Source organism: Amblyomma mixtum, chromosome 6 (assembly GCF_055824585.1).
Source record: "Amblyomma mixtum isolate Tamu chromosome 6, ASM5582458v1, whole genome shotgun sequence".
NCBI lineage: Eukaryota > Metazoa > Arthropoda > Arachnida > Ixodida > Ixodidae > Amblyomma > Amblyomma mixtum.
The window spans coordinates 46,527,703-46,549,101 of NC_143017.1; the positions used below are offsets into that span (position 1 = coordinate 46,527,703).

The window sequence follows — 21,399 nt, forward strand, 5'->3', positions numbered from 1 at the left end:
AAAGAACCTATTCGCTTTTGGTGGACAAGCGAAACTTTACTGCCGGGATTGACAAAACTCTGCATGTTCAGCAGCCACATTTTGTATCTGCGCGTTGTGATCATGATTTTAAGGTGCGTGAAATCAAATGTCGAACAAACATTTATCAGAACTCTTTCTTTCCGCATGTCATGTCAGTTTGGAACAAACTCCCCAAAAACGTCATTGACTGCACATCTGTTGAAGCGTTTCGTGCTTTTATTCGTGCTCTTATTCATTGATTCATTTAATCTTAACTTTGTATCATTAATGTGTGCGTGCGTGTACCTGATTTTGCTGTATTTTATGGCTGTTCCGTGTGTTGTTTGAATGTCTCATCACCTGACTAGCACTTATAGTGCTTGATTTCGTTGTGCGCCCCCCCCCCCCCCCTGAAATAATGCCTTCTGGCGCTGCAGGTATCTGTGAATAAATAAATAAATAAATAAATAAATAAATAAATAAATAAATAAATAAATATCATTACCGTCTGCTTCTCTTTGCGCATGTCTCCTTCTGTGAAGTTTTGTTGCCAGTGGCACCATAACAGTGGGACAAAGCTACTTAAATAGACTTTTTACGGACAGCCATATAGCACATTCTGAATTAGCTTCATTATTGATCACTCCAAATGTTCTCCATCATCGGCGTAAGACTCACCTGCCACGGCCATTCATCTTTGTTAGCTTCGCGCCCGCCCACGATTCGGAAGTCGGGGTCGTCCGGGAACTTGCTTTCGCCGCAAGCTGCAATGAAGAAAGCAGGCACTCAATGGAATGCAACAGAACCAGGCAAGCATTGCAGCAGCTTTTGCTTGCTAGAGAGAGAGAAGGTAAGAGAATGAGGCGGAGAGTTTAACCAGTGGGGTGTTATGATTGGCTACGCTGCAATACGGGAAAGGGGAGTGGGGCGTGAAAGAGGAAACAGAAGGATGGAGCTAGGACAAAGGACACAATCAGAGAAGGGGGGGGGGATGAAGAGGTCTAGAGCAGAGCACTTGTTCATCGCCAAATATAGGACATTCACGCAGCAAATGTTCCATAGCTCCCCCTAGACACATATAAGTTGAGCCATCGGCCGTGCCTATGCGGAACGAGCAACGGCTTGCAAGAACAATGCCGAGAAACATAGCAAAGCCGCTTCACATTGCGCTAAGTAAGGAGGATGAAAATTCGCAAGAATGTCTAATTACTTTATGTTGTCAATGCGATAGCATTAGAAGTTTTTGATGTCTTTACCGGAAGTGACATCACTTCCGGTCCGTTGATGTCACTTCTCTCCAGCCAATGGGAATTGACCTCTGTAGCGAAGTCACTTCCCTGCAGCCAGTGGGATTTAGCCGGTCTCGTGACGTCATTTACCTCCAACCAATGGTGCAATTTTATGACCGATGACGCATTGTTTTCTCGATTGGGCTTCGAATGCTGTCGCCTTTAAAATGGATACATCGCCGACTTCTTTTCAGCACGACGAGGCTGGTGAAGCCATGCTACCTGTAAATAAAGAGTGGCAAACTCTGACAATTGCGCGGTGCAGTACCTGCACCGGACTTCCTGCTTTCGACGTGTGCAGGTTAGAGAGAGAGAGAGAGAGAGACAGACTTTAATGAATAAAGGATAGGTCTGCCTGGTTATTAGCTTTGCATGCTACTCCAGATGAGAGTGAAAGAAGAGGGCGAAAAGAGAGAAAATGGAGAAAAGAAAGGTGACATCACGCATACTCAACACCCTGTTAACCCAATAGCTCCTTCATGCCCAGGTGCGGTTTGCGGTTCGTGTACCTAACCATCCACTCGCAGAGTACTGCATAGAGGAAGTTTCTGCCATTCTCCCATCACAGTACCAGCGGCACAGCCTCCTCCGCACCTTGGAGGTACGCAGCATGGCAAATCAAGACCACAGTCCATGGCATTAAAAGGAAAACAAACACCCCCGGTCCTGCACTTAAATACTTTGCTTTTCAGGACAATTAAGGTTGCTACAGTGCGTACCGCCACATCTACACTGATGGCTCTGTCACATCCATCTCATCAGCGATCGGCGTCTGGATTCTGTCAGTACGCAGGCTAGACAGAAGCACAAGCGTAGTGTTCATAAGGATCTTCAGTATTTCGGTAACTCGTAGTTGCCGGCCTTGGACCAGAGCTTGTCCTTTTGCTCGTTCAAGACCCAGGACATTGGAAGCGCGGTGACTGCTACGTCACTGCAGGTGCACATGGCCTCGGTAAGGTTTCCCAAGCCACTAGCAAGTCTCCGCTTTTGATCGGACGCTGGCCTTGTGCCCGATTAGCAGTAGCTCGGGAAATTGAAAGCGTGGTACCTGCTTGGACGTTGAGGGTGTGCATGGCTTCGATAGGGATACCTAAGACGCATATGCAGCTACAATTCCGGCTTCACCAGTCATCACGGTCCCATCTTTTACACCGTCATACGGATGAGGAGGAGAAGCTGCATGAACAACTGGAGCCTCGTTCACAATGGCCACTCCATTCCTAGATGACCTTCAGCGACGGTGACGACGCTGCATCTTAGTGGCGGCCACCCTGTGTTTTTAGTTCTTCCTCGTCGTATTTTAAGCACTGCCCGCTTCCTGTTCAGGTGGAGAATGTCCTTCGAGGTACCGTCATGAAGGCCACGACAGCTGGTGCACTTTAGAGCTGTTGCCTGGAAGGTATTTCATGGCACCTCTTGGAACAGCTCGCGCGCAACCCTATCTCTGTCAAGGAAGCATTGGTTCACGCATGTTAAGCAGAAGACGCGGCGAAGTAACGCGCTTTTATCATGTACGGCAAACGCAAATTAGAGCGCTTTGTGTGTGTGTATTCGTGCCTTTCTTTTGTCCCGTCGTCTTCGCGCAGTTTTGTTTCGCTCTAATCATGAACCGACTAGCCCAACATCATGTCTTACTTCGAGGCAAACGCAGCCAAGTGTTGTCTGACACGCGAGCCGCGCGCTGCCAATCCTGCCGTCTAAAGCAGGCCGACCGCTTTTCTCAGACGCAGCCCAGCGTCGGAGCACCATGCATGCCGGACCGGCACATGTTTCTTCTATGAACGCAGTGCTCTTGCTAGCGCGGATTTCCCGTACGGAAGTCTCGTTGCAATTTTTTGCTGCAAAGAAGGGCGCTTCGCTGTTGCCGGCAGATCTCGCACGAAAAAGCACACCAACGTGGAGTTATTGTACCTGAGTTCCCTCGATATGAAACAGAAGACAGGGTAAGTTCAAAGCAATGCCTCCCTGGGACTCTCCTCATGAATTATTTAACTTCACGCGAGCAGTATACTGTTATCAGTGGCGTATGTTCAGAGACGAACACTCTGTTGTATGGAGCACCACAAGGGTCCATCCTCTGGTCAGTCTTATTTCTCATCTATATTAATGATATTGTAAACATACCGAGTGCTTCGAATTTTTCTTTATATGCGAACGACACTAATGTGTTCTTTTCGAGTAGGGATTTAGATGCGCTTTTGAGGGAGGCAAAAAATTGGATGTTGGGTTTAACCTCATGGCTGGGAAGTAACCGGCTCGCATTAAACATAAACAAAATAAAGTATGTACTATTTCGCTCTAAATGTACTGAAATGCATGCAATTCCATGTTTAAAATTTAAAGGCCTCGGTATACAACAGTCTTCTACTACCAGAATCCTAAGTGTAACATTACACGCAAATCTGTATCAAACGGCAGGTGTACTACTCTTTTAAACATTGCCGTTTTAGCTATTTGTCTCTTGTGCGGCAAACCACGACGAAAACAAGATTCCCTACTATCAGTACAAAAAAGAGCAACACGCGCTATTGTTAACTTGGAGTTGTCGTCTAGTTGTGCGCCCTACCATAAATCGTATGGAATATTCCAAATGCCTAAGTACTACAAATAAAGACTAAGCCTGGAAGTTTATCGCCAATACCGGTTGGATAAATGTACCTTTGAAACAACATACCAGGAAAAATAGAGAGTGTGCGATTTGAAGAAGAACATCTAGTCAAGCCCCGAGCTCGGGCCAACTATAGACATCGAAGATTAAGCTGTCAGATAGCGGATTTAAGAAACAGGTAAGCAGTCATTCAAGACCTGTTAACCAAAAATCATTCACTAAACAGGTTTAAGAAAACACTGAAGGGATTGTTCTTAAAGGAAGACTAGTGTTTCATATTTTCATGTTTTTCACCATGTTGTCAATTTATCTTCGTGTGTTTCAAGTTCGACAGTGTACATGTATTTTGTGTTTGGAAATGTTTTGTAAACATGCATTGCTAGTAGAAGCTGTGTACGTATCCTTGTATTCCGTTCCTGTACAGATTCTTGCACGGAAAAAATAGTAAGAGGGTGGGGGTATACAGTTTCATCTTAGATATTTCTCTGGAAAGATCTAACGCTGTTATAAATTCTGCATGAGTGCCAAACAGCTGCTTGCCACAGGGTGGCGTGACATCGCCAGGCACTTTTCCGCCTTTTGTCACGTCCCCCAAGACAATAGTTTTGTATTATTGTCTTGAATAAAATTGATTCATTTATTGATTGATTGATTGATTGGTTGGTTGGTTGATTGATTGATTGATTGATTGATTGATTGATTGATTGATTGATTGATTGATTGATTGATTGATTGATTGATTGATTGATTGATTGATTGATTGATTGATTGATTGATTGATTGATTGATTGATTGATTGATTGATTGATTGATTGATTGATTGATTGAAATGCCAGGCTCGGGCCTGCTCTTCCTTGAGAGAACTGGTCCTCCTTTCTTTCATATTTTCACAATGTATTTTCCATTCCAAATGGTTTTCATCTCATGTTTCGCTACTGTCTGGTGTAAACTTCGAACTTATATCTGTCTCAGGAGTAGTTTCCATGCTCCTTTTAACCTAAATCTGCTCCTGCACCCGTCAACATAACGAATGTTCTTCTGCGTCTATAGGCAGAAATGCTGTCCCAGTTTCTTATTTTTCCTGCATCATTATCGAAAGCAACACTTCTTCCTGACTGGCAAACGGCACGTGTAGTACCGGTGCCCAATAAGAGTGACCTAACGCTGACAAACAACTATCACCCGTATAGCAGTACCATCCGGCGTGAGACGCTTGAACACATCAGAGCCAACTTAATCACGAAGTTCTTAAGTGACAACAGGCTACTTTCATCTATGCAGAAAATATTTCATTAAGGTTTTTCTTACTGTCATTGCACAAAATGTATTCTAGACAAATCGAGCAATGGGGATATTTTCTCTTAGATTTCACTATACTATATGACCTTCTTTCACAGTGAGGAATTTCGAATGATTATTTTTGTTTCCTTCATTAATATCCGAACTGCTGCATATCTCAATACCTGAAAGCAGTTTTTAAGTATCGGCACCCATTATTACCATATACTCCCAATTTCTTCAGGTGTACCTCAGAATAGTGTTATATATAAAGAGAAATCAGCGAAAGAATGAAAAACGGAACATTGAGAAAAATAAACACATTTATCATTGAAATAGTATATCAAAAATGGCGTCTTGGCAGCTGATTAATAAGTCTTTACCGAAATAATCGAAATAGCCAACAACGTAACGTAGAGAAAATGCATTTATATCTTTACATTCACTAATCTGCTGGCAAAAAATAATTTCTGAGAGAGATATAAACTATAAATGCATGTATCGTATTGACATTGTGAGTTCATTTACCCGACCCATCCAAATCAGATAGTCTGCTGTTCAATGGAAAAGCCAGCCGCGATGATGAGATAACCTTGAACAATAACCTTCAAAATCTTTTTCCATGTGCATTCGTTTGAATATGGAACTGGACGCTAACAAAACAGCGCATTTTAAAAAAAAAGAAACTCAGTAATCTTTGTTCTCCTTACACCTTAGGGTCTGAACCATTAACCCAAATGAGGGAACACAAATCTCTTCGCGTCACGCTAGCAAGTATCCTTAACTAAAGCATTCCCATTATTAAAGTATGGCAACCTTTCATAAACTCTGCCTTCTTCGGTATAAACAAAAGAAGCCCTCGAGGAAACACTGCTGCTGCGAGAGCACTCATACGATCATCAGAGTCCCCCGCCGCGGTTGCTAAGTGGTTATGGCACTCGGCTGCTGACCCGAAAGACGCGGGTCCGATCCCGGCCGCGGTGGCTGAATTTCGATGAAGGCGAATTTCTAGGGGCCCGTGTACTGTGCGATGTCAGCGCACGTTAAAGAACCCCAGGTGGTCGAAATTTCCGGAGCCCTTCACTACAGCGTCCCTCATAGCCTGAGTTGATTTGGGACGTTAAACCCTAATAAACCAAACCAAACCATCATCAGAGTCCAGCAAAAATCTTGCTTGCGTATCTTGCTTAGTCCTCTTGCAACTTGCTTGTGCATCTTGCAACTTGCTTGCGCATCGTTCGTTGCCATAGCAACTGTGACGCCAAGAGGCAGGAATTTGACCCGGGCCACCCCCGAACTTTATCATTGGCTGATTTGGACCAAAATCTATGTGCAGCCTTAACTGGGCGTGCCCGACATGTGGCGACCTCCAAAGTTGGCCCGGGTCATTTCCAACAACTAAAATGGCTGTTTTGGATGATTGGTCAGTGATCATGGTTAAAGAATCCAGCGTGAAAAGGCAAGGACAAACGAAGAAGTGGACACTTCCTTCCACTTCTTCGTTTGTCCTTGTCTTTTCGCGCTGGATTCCTTAACCATGATCATTGAAATTAGAAATTAGACCTTGGATGGTTTGAACCATAATCGATTTCGTCATCACTGAGCGTGTCCAACACGATGGTTACCTCCAAATCGGACCCGGGCTATGTTCAAAAAGGTATGGTATGTTCGAAAAGTTCCTAAATTTGGTGAAAAACATCACCCACAAAAACACGAGTTATGGAACGTTTTCCTCAATAACTGAGATTTCCAATTTTTGCTCAGATTTCCGCCCGAATTCAAATTTGAAGTATAGCTTCCGATTATTAACCCTCGATTTCCGAAAGGATTAAAAGCGCAAAATTAAAAACCCTAGATATATCACAACTAAGCGATCAAGCAGGTCAGCCACGCGCAGCGGCTAAGGACAAAACGCCGTTCACCTCACTTCATGAAGCTTCCATCAAAGCTGGATTAAAAGTTGTATTTAAAAAATGGCAAATTTATAAATAACCCCATTAAGTTTAATGTATTTCATAAATAAGTATAAAGGAACAAACATTAATATGTCCAAGCTTAGCGCTTCAGCGCATTCATCAGCGAAAGCTGTTCGGCTTTAGCGGCCGAGAGGTATGGAGTGGCAGGCCCATTTTGAGTTTTCGTTCCATCTGGAAGCTTATCGCACGCAAAGCAGAGATAAGAAATGTAGACCAGCTAAGACAGGAGAATGTCGTGTATCACATTTTTCGGATCTGCAAACCATCTGCATCGCAACTACTGGATTTTTAAATCCGAAGAAAATTGGACGCAGCTCTACGGCAGTGCTCGGCTGTAAGAATACCGCGTTTTGATGTGGAAGAAAACACATGTTGGTCAAATGTTTAGGGGAATCCCCCAAGGCGGAGTAGATTTGTAATAAGGGGGTAATTACTCATTGACTTCCACCCGAGCGCCGCCATACGGCTACAAAGGAAAGCTATACAGCTTTCTCATAAACTTCGTAGTTAAAGAAAAATTCGTCCTGGTCCTAAACATTTGACCAACACAGTTCCCACTTCGAGTTATTGATCAATTCGCTCTCGCCCTACCATAAGCTTGCCGTCCCGGTTAGCTCAATTGGTAGAGCGACTGCTCCGGTGAAGCGGTGGTCCCGGGTTCGAACCCTGGACCAGGACGAATTTTTCTTTAACTACGAAGTTTCTGAGAAAGCTGTATAGCTTTCCTTTGTAGCCGTATGGCTGCGCTCGGATGGATGTCAATGAGTAATTACCCCCTTATTAGGAAAACACACGGTTTGAGGTTCAGTTAACGATGCCCTTCAGTGGGCGTAGTCCGGCTGTTGATGATAATCTCGATGAACAAAGTAGCGGTTAAATTTATCAAGCATGTCCAATACATGACCCTTCCAATACATGACGATCTAAGCAAATTTTCTCTATTGGCGCCTGTTTTGCTTTTTCGCCTAAAACGTTGTTTATTCTAGTGTTTCGTAATATTTCCTGAGCATGAAGAAAAAACGCTGTAAATAGTATCTTTCTCTTGCTTTCTTTAACACCTTGTTCAATTTATTTCAAAAAACCATTAATGTTTTAGATCCGAAGGCTCACGGGTTTTTATAAACTTGGCGTAAAGGAGTTCGCGTTTCTCTAGTTTGCGTAGAAGGTCCCGAGTGAATCAAGATTTTTGCATGTTTTTATGTGGCTTTTGTTCCTTATCTTTGAAGTGCTTTTTATATATAGCTACAAATTTGTCAATAAACCTAGCGTAAGCTTTCGCTGCCTCAGTTTATAAAATGATATCCTTCCAACACATCTGCTGTATTTCCGACAAAATGACTTCAGTGATGTCTCAGTTATGCTTTGGAAGGTGGGCGGCACCTTAGGGCTATCATGAACCTGAGTACGGTGGGTCATTAGAAACATAAAAATAGGTATATGGTCACTAAGCAGACAACTCAAAACCGCACTATTGATGTAAGATAGCTCGTAGTTTGTAATAAATAAATACTTGATTGTGTTTGATGTTACAGTAATCTGTGTTTCTGATTCGTTTGTACTGAATAAATAAATAATTGTATTTGATGTTCCAGTAATCCGTGTTTCTGATTCGATAATATTCACACATTCATCTGAAACAAGGACACTCTCAAAGTCCGTTTTCATATTCGTTTTCGAAAATTTCAATTATCGTGCATCCTTAATGAATACCCTTCACTGTGAGTCATTGTGGATTGAAAATCACTATTCTGTATGTGCGAATAATAAAGCATTGTATTCGATTGTATTTATCAATCATCGCTCTCTAATTTCTGCATTCCGTGAAAATCACAATATTTTTTACATTCTTTCTTATGAACAAAAATCTGTTTCCCTGGTGGGTGACATTAATATCAATTTATTAGACTCTACTTCCACACTGCAAAATCAATGTTACCTGGTACCAAAGATATGGCCTGGAACCTTTAATTAATCTGCCCTACCACTGCATTCCTAATGGTTCAGAAACGCTTACTGATCATGTTTTAACTAACCGTATCTGCCCATCATGAGCTTTCATTCTTCAGGCTGGTATTACTGATCACTTCCTAATATCACTTCGTTTCCAAAACTGTCCAAGCATCACCAATAGTTTTTTTTCGTTAAAAGTGTTTTTACCGCACGAAATTCATCGAATTAATATCTAATCCAGATAGGTCAAGCGTCACTTTAAATGATGTTCAGACGGCTTGCATTGAGTTTAATAGTATTATTGCCAATAGACGATATGCGAAGTGCGCAGCGCCATCTCTCGGCGCTCCGAGAACTAAGTCCTCCATGTTGGTACGGTACAGAAAACGAAACCGCTGCCCAGCGTTGGGTTAAAACGGCTGCGCTTGGTTTGAAAAGTAAAATGCCGATGCAGTGTTGCGCTACCCTCTCCACTGTGAAAAGACACTACGATGCGTGCCAGAACTAGGTGCGTTCCAGCTTTTCGCCTTTCTATTTTTTTACTCCGTCCCAACGTTTTAGTAACACAAAACGCCATGCGAGGTATCATGTGTCAGCACGCGGATCAGTGCCGCTTTCTGCACTGATTTTTGACAAATCTCTCGAGATGATTTGCGTTTAAATTAAGATAGGGACCACAGCCTTTGTTGTCTCTGATCAAAATTAGAAGCCGATTTTGTGCATTTATCAACTCTCCGGTCGGGCGTGAATATATACAGGGTGTTTCACCTAAGACTTTCTGCAATTTTGAAAAATAAGCTATTTGAATTAGATGCGCGCTTTTTCTGGCATAGCATTGTCAGTGGTGTTGTACATCATAATGCAGCGAAGACGTGCTAACTAGCAGGCTTGTTAACCAATATTTAATAGTTAACTTTTAAACTATTACCGTTGGGCTCCTTAATTATTGAGAGGCATGTAGCCCACCGTAAGTGATGTCCATATCCTTTTTTAGAATTTCGAGAACGTGATTATCCTCGGCGCTGTGGCCCAACAAATTTTGGCTATTTCGACGAGTTACGTGCACTGGAGAGGTTGCTTTGCCTGCAAGCTTCTCAAACCGCATGTATTTTGGCGCGATGTAGGCGAAATTTGTTGGGCCACAGCGCCGAGGATAATCGAGTTCTCGAAATTCTAAAAACGGATATGGACATTACTTACGGTGGGCTGCATGCCTCTCAATAATTAAGGAGGGCAACGGTAATAGTTTAAAAGTTAACTATTAAATATTGGTTAACAAGCCTGCTAGTTAGCACGTTTTAGGTGCATTATGATGTACTACACCACTGGCAATGCTATGCCAGAAAAAGCGCGCATCTAATTCAAATAGCTTATTTTTAAAAATTGCAGAAAGTCTTAGGTGAAACACCCTGTATAGGCGCATACTTGAACAACGTAATAGAGAAGGTAATTTTTTTTGAGCGGGCCAATCGCTCGTGCCGTGGCGAAATAAGTTCACTCGAAGAACCATGTGCCGATTACTGCTTAGTTTGCTACGTGTTCAGTTAAGTTTTTCCCGTGTTCAATTAGTTTTAGAAGGGCGAGCAAACTCTCTGGACCAAACGCATATGTTATGCGCGTTAAGGAGTCTTTGTGAAGCAATACACCCTACGTATAAAAACTGAGGTGCGAATGCTTTATTTCTTGAGGATTCCTATACCTTCGATATCTGCGGCGACGAAAATTTAAAAAAAAAGAAGCGAATAATATAGCTACTTTATTATGAAGGAGGGGCGCATTTCTAAGCTAGAAAGTACGCGCAACAGTGTTCAGAAAACGCTTCAGGCCATCAGACTTTATTATCGTTGTGGCAAGCTCCAACAGCTTGCTTCGCAACAAAGCCATTTGTCCAAGTTTGGGAGTAAGCTAATTAAGTTTCGGAAGCAACCGAACATGCTAATTTCGCCCCTGCACACACAGCTTGACCAGCGTATCGAGTCAGCGCATGCACCTACAGCTGTAGCATCTTTCTCTAATCAAGCCGCCGCGGTGGCTCAGTGCTTATCTGAAAAAAAAAAAAAAAGCTGCGTCTTTGCTTACAATATTTTGAATTATATGTGCATGCCTACTTTCCTCTTGTTGATGTCGACTGACTGACTGCGTCTTAAGCAGGACGCGGTTTCAACGAATTGTGGCGAAAATCAACCGACGCCGGGCTCTGAAACGGTGACGTTTAAATCCGCGGATGCGCATTGCACATTACAGTAAAGGAATCGAATTACGCAGCTGGTCGAGGGTCTTGTGTGATTATACTGCAATGCACGAAGCTCCTGGCGTCGGCGCGAACGAAAGTTCACACTGTCACAGAAGTTTGTCAGCACACGTGCGCACTCACCGCAAAATAACCGCTCGCTACCCTACCAGATGAATTTGCGTCCACCTGGGAATAAAATAGCCATGACAATGCGTGATGCTTGAACTGGTGCTTTAATGCGAGCATTAAAACAACAACAGCACACGGTCACGGTTCGACTTTCCAACCCACTTTCGAGTGCCAATTATTGCGATCATCAGCGCCAGACTTCGAGCGAAGCTGAGGACGCGGTAGGAGTACGCTGGCGCTTATTGAAAGCACCTACATTTGGTCAAAAGATCAGCTGTGAAAACAACGCAGCAACTGAAGCTTGCCTGTTGAAATTCCACTCGCAAGAAGAAAGTACGCATAGCAAACGATGCACCAGCTCGACGAGCTCGACCGAACCAAGATGGAAACCGGAAGTTGTGGGCGCGGTGTTGCCAGACGGCCAAGCAATTTCGCATATCGTCTATTGTTTGTCCTCTTCACTAACGTCTGTTCGATGTCGTAAAACGTACTCGTCACCGCAGAATCTGTGGTTTACAAAGGGCTAACTTAACAGCTTTCTGAAAACAGATAGCTTATTAAAATGAAAACAGACAATCAACGCCCGATTTAAAAAACGCTATAAACTATGCTGTAACACGCTGAACGTGCTATTAAAAAGTGCTATAAAGATGTAGTATTAAAATGAAATGCTTTCCAATGGATCTTACAATAAAAAACAATAGTCCTTAAATAATTATTTCTTCAATAATTCCAAGTACCTGCATATCGAGTATAGTTCACGATAAAACTACTCTTCATTCATCAATATCGCTAATGCGTTCAGTCCTTTTTTCGCAATCTTTCACCCTCCTCATCTTCAGCGCCTCCTCGTTTTCCCGGTAATTGCTGACTATCATTTTTCTGTTTCCCACATCACCTGACGAAATAAGGCGCGTAATTTGAAGTTTGAATTGTCGAGTGCAGACCTTGCTAACATATATGGTAATCCCATTAAGGTAATTATTGATGTTATTGCAGATGCCCTCACTTATTCGATAAACTTATTTTCAAATCGGGTGTCTTTCCACAGGAATTGAAGGGAACTATAACTATTTAAGTATTTAAGGAAAGTGATAAATGTCTCATGTCTAATTGTCGTCCAGTTTCAATACTTCCTTTATTCAGTAAGGTAATTGAATAACTAGTTCATCGCAGTCTCTCTAACCGCTTTGAAGAGTATCCTTTCTTGCACCCAAAACAGTTTTATATGGAGCTGTATATTCTTCAAACCTCACTGTTATTTGCGTCACTGATAAATGAAAACTACAAATTAAGAAAGGTAACTATGTTGGTTCGGTTTTGTTTAATTTTTTCTAAAGCAATTGACACGATTAGCCATGACATTTTTTTTTCTAAGCTTGCGTAATACGGTATTCAAGGGAACATTCAAAAATCTTAAATTTGCAGTAATTTATCCGATCGCGAACTAATTTTATCTCTGGAATCTTCTCTGGCAAGATTATCTCCATTGGTGTTCCTCAGGGTTCGATACTTCGTCCTTTTTTATTTTTAATATTTATCAACAATCTGCCTGTCTAACCATGGCTTCTGTGTGTATTTTTATGCAGGTCATAATACTGTTGTTGTCGGATAGACGTTTGAACTCCCTTTATTATGACATTTACCAGGACCTTAATAACGTTAGTAATTAGTGGGCTAGAAAGAGACTTCTGGTGAATACTTATAAATAAAATTTCGTGGCATTTAGTTCCCGTTCTCTAAATCTGGCAAATATATCCCCATTATGCATAAATTCGTATCGTATACTTCTGATCACTGCTCATTCTTTGCTGTTCCACTTGACAGCTGTCTTCATTTTTTAACCTGAGAACACTAGTTAATCGACTACGCGTTCAGCCATATCTTTTAAACTATTGCATAACTTCATGGGGCTTGACGTATATCGCTCAGAGTCTCTCCAACACTTTCAGAATCAAGCCATCAGAATAATGACGTGGAATAATCGGCACTTTCCTACATCTCCGTTGTACCGTGACACTAATATGCTTCGCATTTGTGATCTAGTGAGATTTAACATTGCACCATGTGGATATCGCGTCATCAATAATTGCAACCTAATATAATTTATTCACAAAAGACATTATTAATCCTAACGTCACACACTTTTCGCTTCATGGAAATTTTTTACTTCCCAAAGTTCGTGCTAAGTTTGTAATGCAAATAATTGTGTTTTCATCAAACTCTGCAATTCTTTACCGTATGATATCAAACTAGCAGCGTCTATATCAGCATTTAAGCGCCAATTTAATACGTATATCTTTAATAGTTACTATACTGCCATATTGTGAACTTGCATACCTCTGGCATAGTTTTGTTATGTTGTGTTTGACCAAATAAATTTACAATGTTGTTTCACTTGGTCCTGTCTTGCTTGTAATTTTTGTCGCTAACAAATTTTATTTATTCGTACATTTTCTTATAAGAGGTCCCCCTAGAGTAGCAATGCTCTGGGACGGGTTCCTGTGATAGAATATGTATTTATATTAAATAAGTAAAAATGAGAAGTTCATGAAAGCCCCTACACCTCAGCTGGATACAACTAATCGCATGTTTTTTGACATGTGTGGTTCCTTTGAGTATTTATAAATTCTGCTTAAACGGATAATTATATTTGGTTTGGTTTATGGAGGTTTAACGTCCCAAAGCGACTCAGGCTATGAGGGGTGCCGTAGTGAAGGGCTCCAGAAATTTCGACCACCCGGGGTACTTTGACGTGCACTGACATCGCACAGTACAGGGGCTCTAGAATTTGGCCTCCATCGAAATTCAACCACCCCGGCCGGGATCGAACCCGCGTCTTTCGGGTCAGCAGCCGCGCGCCATAACCACTGAGTCACCGCGACGGCCAAATGAAATAGATAATTAGCTAAGATGAATTCTGTGATATTTGTAATAATAGTCGTAGGCTCAAGAGCGCTTCGTTAAGTTGTAGAGGTGGTTGCTAAAAAACAGATTCGTTGACGTAACGTATACGTGGTCCTTCTTTGACAAAAGCATGTCATCGCGCTCTTGCACTACCGTGGCACGCTGAATGCACTTTTCTGCAAAAAAACACTGGATCGGCTATTTCTGAATTTCTGACCCCCCCCCCCCCACCTTAGAACCTAAAGGAGCATGCTTGGTCGTAAATTCAATACTAAAAATTCATGTTAACTGAATACCTGATTCTGCGGAATTTAAAAAAGTAGTTTAAGGAATGCCCCACGACGCCAAACAATTTGTGACTTATCTCACCTAGATGTAGTGTACCGGTTCTTTAAAGCATTGGCTCAAGTTACGTGAAACAGACCTGTGAACAGTTAACAGTCAAGCTGTTTGGAGTTCAGCGCTCGTCCTAGTCTCTGTGCTCTTTTCTTCGACCTGACTTTTTGCGCCGCTGTCATTTCCTGTCGACGGGTCCAATTAACCACACTAGGTCAATTGTTTACCGAGTGAAATTAATTACTGCATTTTGTCGCATGTTTAATTCAGGGCGTATCGACATAAGGAGAAGCGGCAACCGATTCATCGGCGATACAGCCGATACGAGGCTGACAAAACGTTTCGCAAGGAACTTAATCGGAAGCGTAACACAGGTTCTTAACAAACGTCACGTATAAAACTCACGCGGCACTTTGCGGGTGCCGGATCGGCGACGAATCAAGCAGAAATTTAAAAAACGAAACCCGCATTACACGTAGTTCCAGGCGAGCACCTTATCGGGCTATCATCACGGAAGTGATCTCGGACACCTTGCTACATCCCTCTCGTTTTCTTCTTTTGCTTGCTAGGTGCAGAGGGAATCAGCGGAGCGCTCCGTATCTCCCGGCCCGTGATGGGAATGCGGTCGTTGCGCAGTCGTGTCCCGGCGGAAGAGGCAGGCGTCCGCGATCGTGCGCCCTTGTAGTACTCTCCATTTCGCCGCACGGCCAAGGTCGTTCGCCCAGTCGTTGCCATTGCGTGATTCGGGCGCGTTGATATCGACCTGGGACAAGCGCTTGCAACGTTCCCGGACGCCGACGCGTTTATCGAGCAACAGTTGTACATCAGCAACAGGTAAAAAAAAAAAAAAACGGAGCAGAATAAAAGGCAGGCTCAGCCGAGATCGTCGACCTTCGCCTTGAACGCCAGAGCGAGCCGGCCTTGTGCTGCGTGGCAAAACTGCCGCCTCCGTAATCGGAGAGTCACGGAGGTCTCGGGGTTACATGTTTCTCCGACGCTTCACCGCCGGTAATGGTCAATCCCGAGCTCCCCAGGGAGGCGCTCGTCTGGTCTGGGTCTCCGCGGGCGGCCCGGGCGTCTGGTTTTCCGCAAAATGACGCGGCTGGCGAGTAGCACGACCGGCACATCAACCACTGGCCGCTGGCAACTCAGTGCGACGAGCGACAGTAAAAAGGAAAAAGTACGGAGGAAAAGCAATACAGGGCTCATGACGCCCTTTTTTTTTCTCTCCTTCGCCTTTATTGTGGACTATTATTTCCGGTGCCTCACCGCTGTCGAGCCCAGCAAGCGTGAGTGCGCGCAGAAAAAGAAAGGATCCGCTGTCTCGCTGTCCGCAGAACAGTGCCAAGTGCTCCGAAAAAAAAAAAAGCGCCAAGAGCGCGCCCTACCTGCTAGTTTGGGTGAAAAATATAAAAGCTTTAATCTGTCCTAATCTCTCCTAAACAGGTCTCTACATTCATTCTGCCATTCCGGGAACCCAAGCATATATCTGTTATCAGCCCTTGCCTCCATCAAAAGGTGGGCGTCGCGGCTAAGGATTGCACAGGTGAGCTCTTGATCATCTATGCCGCCGAAAAAGGAATCATCGATCCGAACCGTTTCTGAACAGATACAAAAGAAACGTACTTGCTATATTATACAAAAAAAAATGCTTTAGTTGTCGTAGGTTGTCATGTTGTCATTGTTGTCACGGTATTGCACAGAGGATACGCGGTTTCGACTGCCTCGGTGTTCCAGTAACGCGTTCGCAAGCGAGTCTCCAGCTGTCTGCTGATCGAATAGCTGGCATAATCCACTCCCTGCGGAACAAGCAGTTTATCCTCAAGAGGTCCACGCGTGCGCCGATTCACCTACTCTACAGTTACGAAGTCCAACGACGCTGGAGAATTCATTCCATGCATGAATGACAGTGTCCAGATTTCTGTCGTTTTTTTTTAGCACTGCACATATCTGCAACGTTGTGCTATTATTGAAACCAACGTCATTAATAAAGATCTTTCTTTTTTCAACGAAACAAGCCTGCAACAGCATATGGTTCGAGTTGGTTCTCCTCTCCAGCAACACCTCTTGGGTGCCCTAGAAGCCCGCATCATGAGTGTCAGTGAAGCGCAGACTGGAACGACCTTCGTCCCTCCATCGCTGCCATTTCTGACCTCTACAATTTCAAGACGATTGTATTTTCCGCCGTTTTGTAAAATATTATTGTACAACATATACTGTTCATTTTATGTACCTTACCACTCCTTTCTTAATGCCTTCTGGCCTGGAAAGTATCCGAAATAAATAAATCGCGCCCTGCACAATGGCCGCCCGCCACGCCTCAAGCTGTCTAGGCTGTTCACTCCTAAGCGTGGAGGGACGGATACGCAAGCAGCTTTGTTGGTTCGAAATAATAAAGGCAGTGCCAAGACTGAACTCGTCAGAGCCCAAGGACCGAGGCGGAGCAACCGCCAGCACCCCTTGCAGAGTTAGAGCCGGCTGTTTTCCTAATGCGCCCACCACCAACACCGATAGTAAACGGTCATCTTTCGAACTACCATATCAACAGACAATTTGGGAGCAATGACGATGTCGCTGCATTTCCTCTCTTCCTCTGGCAACACGATATCTCGTGGATCAGTTCTGTCAAGGAACTCACACTGGTTGGTGCCTACGGCGATGCCCCTGTTGCTGGAGGAGTCCAAGACCTGAGCCTCGAGCGCTGCCGGCGTCAGGAGGAGCAGCAGGAGTTGAGCGGTCCGCATCGCCGATGTGCTGTCAGCAGCGCCGCGGAGCGCAACCGACTCGTGGGCTGCCATCCTCCTCTCGAATGACGGACCGGCGAGAGGCCAGGAAAACCGGATGGACACCCCGCGCTCGCCGCGGCCGGACGCTTTCCCTATCGTCCGCCGCACCACTTTCTTTTTCATTCGCCGATGCCCCTCGTTACCGCGTAAGGAGTCGGTTATCTTGTAGCTGCCGGGCACGAGAGACGTGACTGCACAGTCAGGAAACCCGGCGGACAGACCACGAGCGCTCTGCCAAAGTCGTCGACCGACGCCAACCTGATGACACCGCGAGCCCCTCTGCACCCTTTTCGCCCTCCTCGCAGCGTATCGCGGTGGAGAAAATAAATGCAACGCTGGTATCAGCGATTGAGTCCCTTGGACTGAATAATTACGCCTCCTCCTCCTCCCACGTGGACGTGTTGTGCATACCTTAGGCATTTCATACGTCCAGAGGACGTGACCACCACCAGGACGCGGAAAAATGACGTCCGGTCTGCGGCGGTGTCGTCGACCGCGACCATTGATCACAGAGCGCGATGGCGCCGTTTTGAGCGAGTTTGGTCATAACTGTCGCTCGTGCATTGTCTTCACGAAAGTGGCCGAGGCAGAACTCCTGGCGCAGTTCAGCAAATCGGTGAAGTGCGGTGGCTCTGCTTCGGCAGCGCTACCAGTGCTTTAAAAGAGTTAGATGTTGGGCTAGTTTGATTTGCGACCAATTGCGCTAAAATATGTATACTTCGTAACCAGTGCATAGCCGCCGTACCACGATTCGACTGAGTGCATGCACACGGGAATCTCAGGATCATCTAGTCCGTGCGTGTGATGCGTTGCCGGATGCTGTGTATACCCTTAAACCAGGGAGTGGAGTGCGACCCATCATAACCATTTGGCATTGTACGGAGGAGTTGCTATAATTTTTTAGAAGGGTGTAGTTGCACCTTCATGTTCATGGCATGCGAAAACAGGGGGGGGGGGGGGGGGGGGGAGTCGCAACACATTGCTTAAAATCTGCTCTCACTAAGTCGTGCATTCATGAGATTCGGAGCCTCGACAAAACTATTTGGCTAGGCTTCCTGCAACTGCTTCATTGGGTCAGTCGTTTCGGCAGTGGCATAAACTCTTCTTAAAACTGTCATGCGAAGCAGTGAGAGCTAAGAAGTGTAACATCAGGCCAGAAGTGCTACTTTGCCTGCACATAGTTACTCACAGCCTCTAGAAGGAGTATAACCGGTATAACGTGCCAAACGTTTTCTCAGCCCACAGAAGCCTTGATCATCCGTGAAGCCGTAAACTTGCGAACACAAATATCAAGCATTCCACACGAAAACCGTTTTGTTTATTGTGTCATGAACATCGTTTACGAAGCCACTTGCAGTATTCCAAAGCCATAGAGAGGGCAAATTGGGGAACACGCTAACTACGTACCTAACGATTGCCCTTCTGTTCCAGAGCTTGTGAATGCCGAATTCGTGCTGTAAAAATTCTGGCAGGAGAAAAGGCACACATTTTGCGATCTGGCGGGGCCTTTTTGAGAAGGGACCAAAGGACCACACTCTCTAATGTCGTAAAGCAAAAAGCATGTATGCTCACTGGGTGTCGTCTAAAATAAAGCCAGTGAAAAAGAGAAATCAGGGAAGAGAAAGCCATGATACGCGCCGCAATAGATGTGCGCCACAATAATCATCTTTCTCCTATGGAGACAACTACTGTGGGGCGTCCACCGTCGCGCGCATCTTCGTAGTATAGGTGTCGAATCCAGCGGTGGTGGTCGGGTTCATCGTGGGCTGTCAGTGACCCACACGGTGACTTCAGACGAGCTGCTGGTGAAACGATGGCCTGTTGACAATCCGGAAGCCGTGGCTGGGCCAACACCTTCTTCAAACAGGACCTGAGCGTTTCCTCCTCTCACTGGATTGACGTCACAGATAGCAGTCGGTGCCTCCGACGCCGCGCGTGGTAGACGGGCGCTCTCGCAATCTCGGCTCGCGTGTGAGCCCATCAATCAGATGAGGGCTTCGGCACCCGCTGGACGCGTCTCGCGCTGAAAAATTTGAGGTGATTGTTTTACCATGCGATAGGAAAAAAAGAACGCAGGATTTTGCTATCATGAATACCACCCGCGATATAGCAGTAGCAAGGGACAGACACCCTCTTTTCTATATGGTCTCTGTTTACACTTTCTCTCTCAAGGCTGCTTTCCGTGCATCAGAATAAAAAAAAAAAAAGTGGCCGCGATGGAAACTTCGACACTGACGGGAATCCCTGTGCATGATGCGATCTCATGACACACGCAAAGGTCATTCATCCAGCAACCGTTTACATATCCACTTCGCCACGCAGGAAGTCATACTTCTTACTCACGATCCATCAGGTCCGCCACTTTTAGTTGGGAGCACGCAGAGAGCTTTGGTACGCAGTGACACTGCGGATCGCGCTTGCGCATGCGCAGAACGCTACGTGCCTAACCGCGTGTTGCGGGCGTACGCATGTTACAAGCCATAACGTGAGCACGCTAAGGACACGTCTTGTCTTGTGTTGACAAACATCGCGGCGCTCTGCTAGCCCGCTTCCTGCAAATACGTGCAGCCGCTGCATTCTTCGAAGCGGTAGTTGCTTGAAACGGTAGCGTACAGTCGGAGACAAATGTCTCCAGACCACGTGTTTCTCTAACGAAGCCGATACCTCTGCTGTTAGTCGGCGGCTGGAGACCACACTTGCGGAGGTAAAAGTTAAATTCTTGTTCTTTCATCTCCACAAGTGCGGTCTCCAGCCGCTGTCTTATGGTAGAGCTATAATTCAGTTCAGTTTATTTACCTTAAAGGCCCCCTTGTATCGGGCGTATTACATAAGGGGTGGGATTTTAATCAAATGAGCAAACAAAGCAGCGAATATTATTTAGCACTGAAGGTGATCGGTTACATGTTCTTGAAAAGTAGAGGATGAAGCGATGTTGACGATGTCACGGGGTAGGCCGTTCCAGTCCATTGCTGCTCGAAGGAAAAATGAAGCAGAAAAAGTGGCAGTATGCGATGGCGGCCGGGAAACTTGTAGGGGTTGACTGGTGCGGTGAGATATGCGTGCGGCAGCTGTGATATACGGTGACCGATTGAGGGAAGAATGAAATAATTTGTGATAAAGGGTTAGACTTGCAATGCGACGACGGAACGATAGGGGCGGTAGTCCTGATAATGCTTTCAATGAAGAAATGCTGACGTCATATGAGTATGAAGAGTGGATGAATCGAGTGACTTCATCAAGCTTCGTTTGAGGAACACGTGGTCCGGAGACTTTTGTCCCTAACTTTACATCTTTATGTCGCGCACTCTTACATATATGCCAACGTAAAAGCGACAAAGAGCCTTTGTTTTTGAGGTAATTTTGGCGCCTTTCAAGCTTTTAACCCTAGCTTTATGCAGTGTAGGTGTGGTCATAGCAACGACACCCGCCGAATCCGTTCTCCAGTTGTTTCTTAGCTTTTACAATTTGTCTGCGCTTATATATTTTTTAGCCATCAAAAATATACAAAGGCATGTAATGTGTCAATTATTTTTGTAGTATTCGCGAAAAAAGTTCATTGTAGAGCTGAAGCACTTTGAGCATTTTTACTAGACGGTGACACAGTGTAGCAGTTTATCATCACCATGTGTCCTGTACTGTTTTTTACAAGCAGTCACATATATATCTCTCTTAGCTGTATTGTTGCTCTTGATTCGCGTGCTCTAAGCAAAAGTAAGCGCGCATTCCGAGATGGAAGCTGCTGCGACGAACGCTAGAAAGGTGTTTCATACATCAAAAGTCGATGCGGCTTTTCTTTTGGAGGTACAGTCGAGAGACTGTTTTCACCATCCGAACCGGTGGGACAAAATAGACGTAAGACTGAAAGCTACACTGAAAAAACTTTCTCGTCACCCTGCGTGCGCCAATG

General features: G+C 44.7%; 1 protein-coding gene across 1 annotated transcript in view; it reads right to left on the reverse strand.

Moving 5' to 3' along the window:
• LOC149338980 (tryptase-2-like) overlaps positions 1 to 17,450 on the reverse strand; it is a 41,149-nt gene extending 23,699 nt beyond the window's left edge. The window contains exons 1-2 of the mRNA XM_089550844.1: positions 17,345 to 17,450; positions 679 to 764 (exon numbers count right to left, since the gene is read on the reverse strand). Coding sequence (XP_089406970.1) covers positions 679 to 764; positions 17,345 to 17,450 — 192 coding nt within the window. The remainder of the gene's footprint in view (positions 1 to 678; positions 765 to 17,344) is intronic.
• Between the last annotated feature and the right edge of the window lie 3,949 nt (positions 17,451 to 21,399).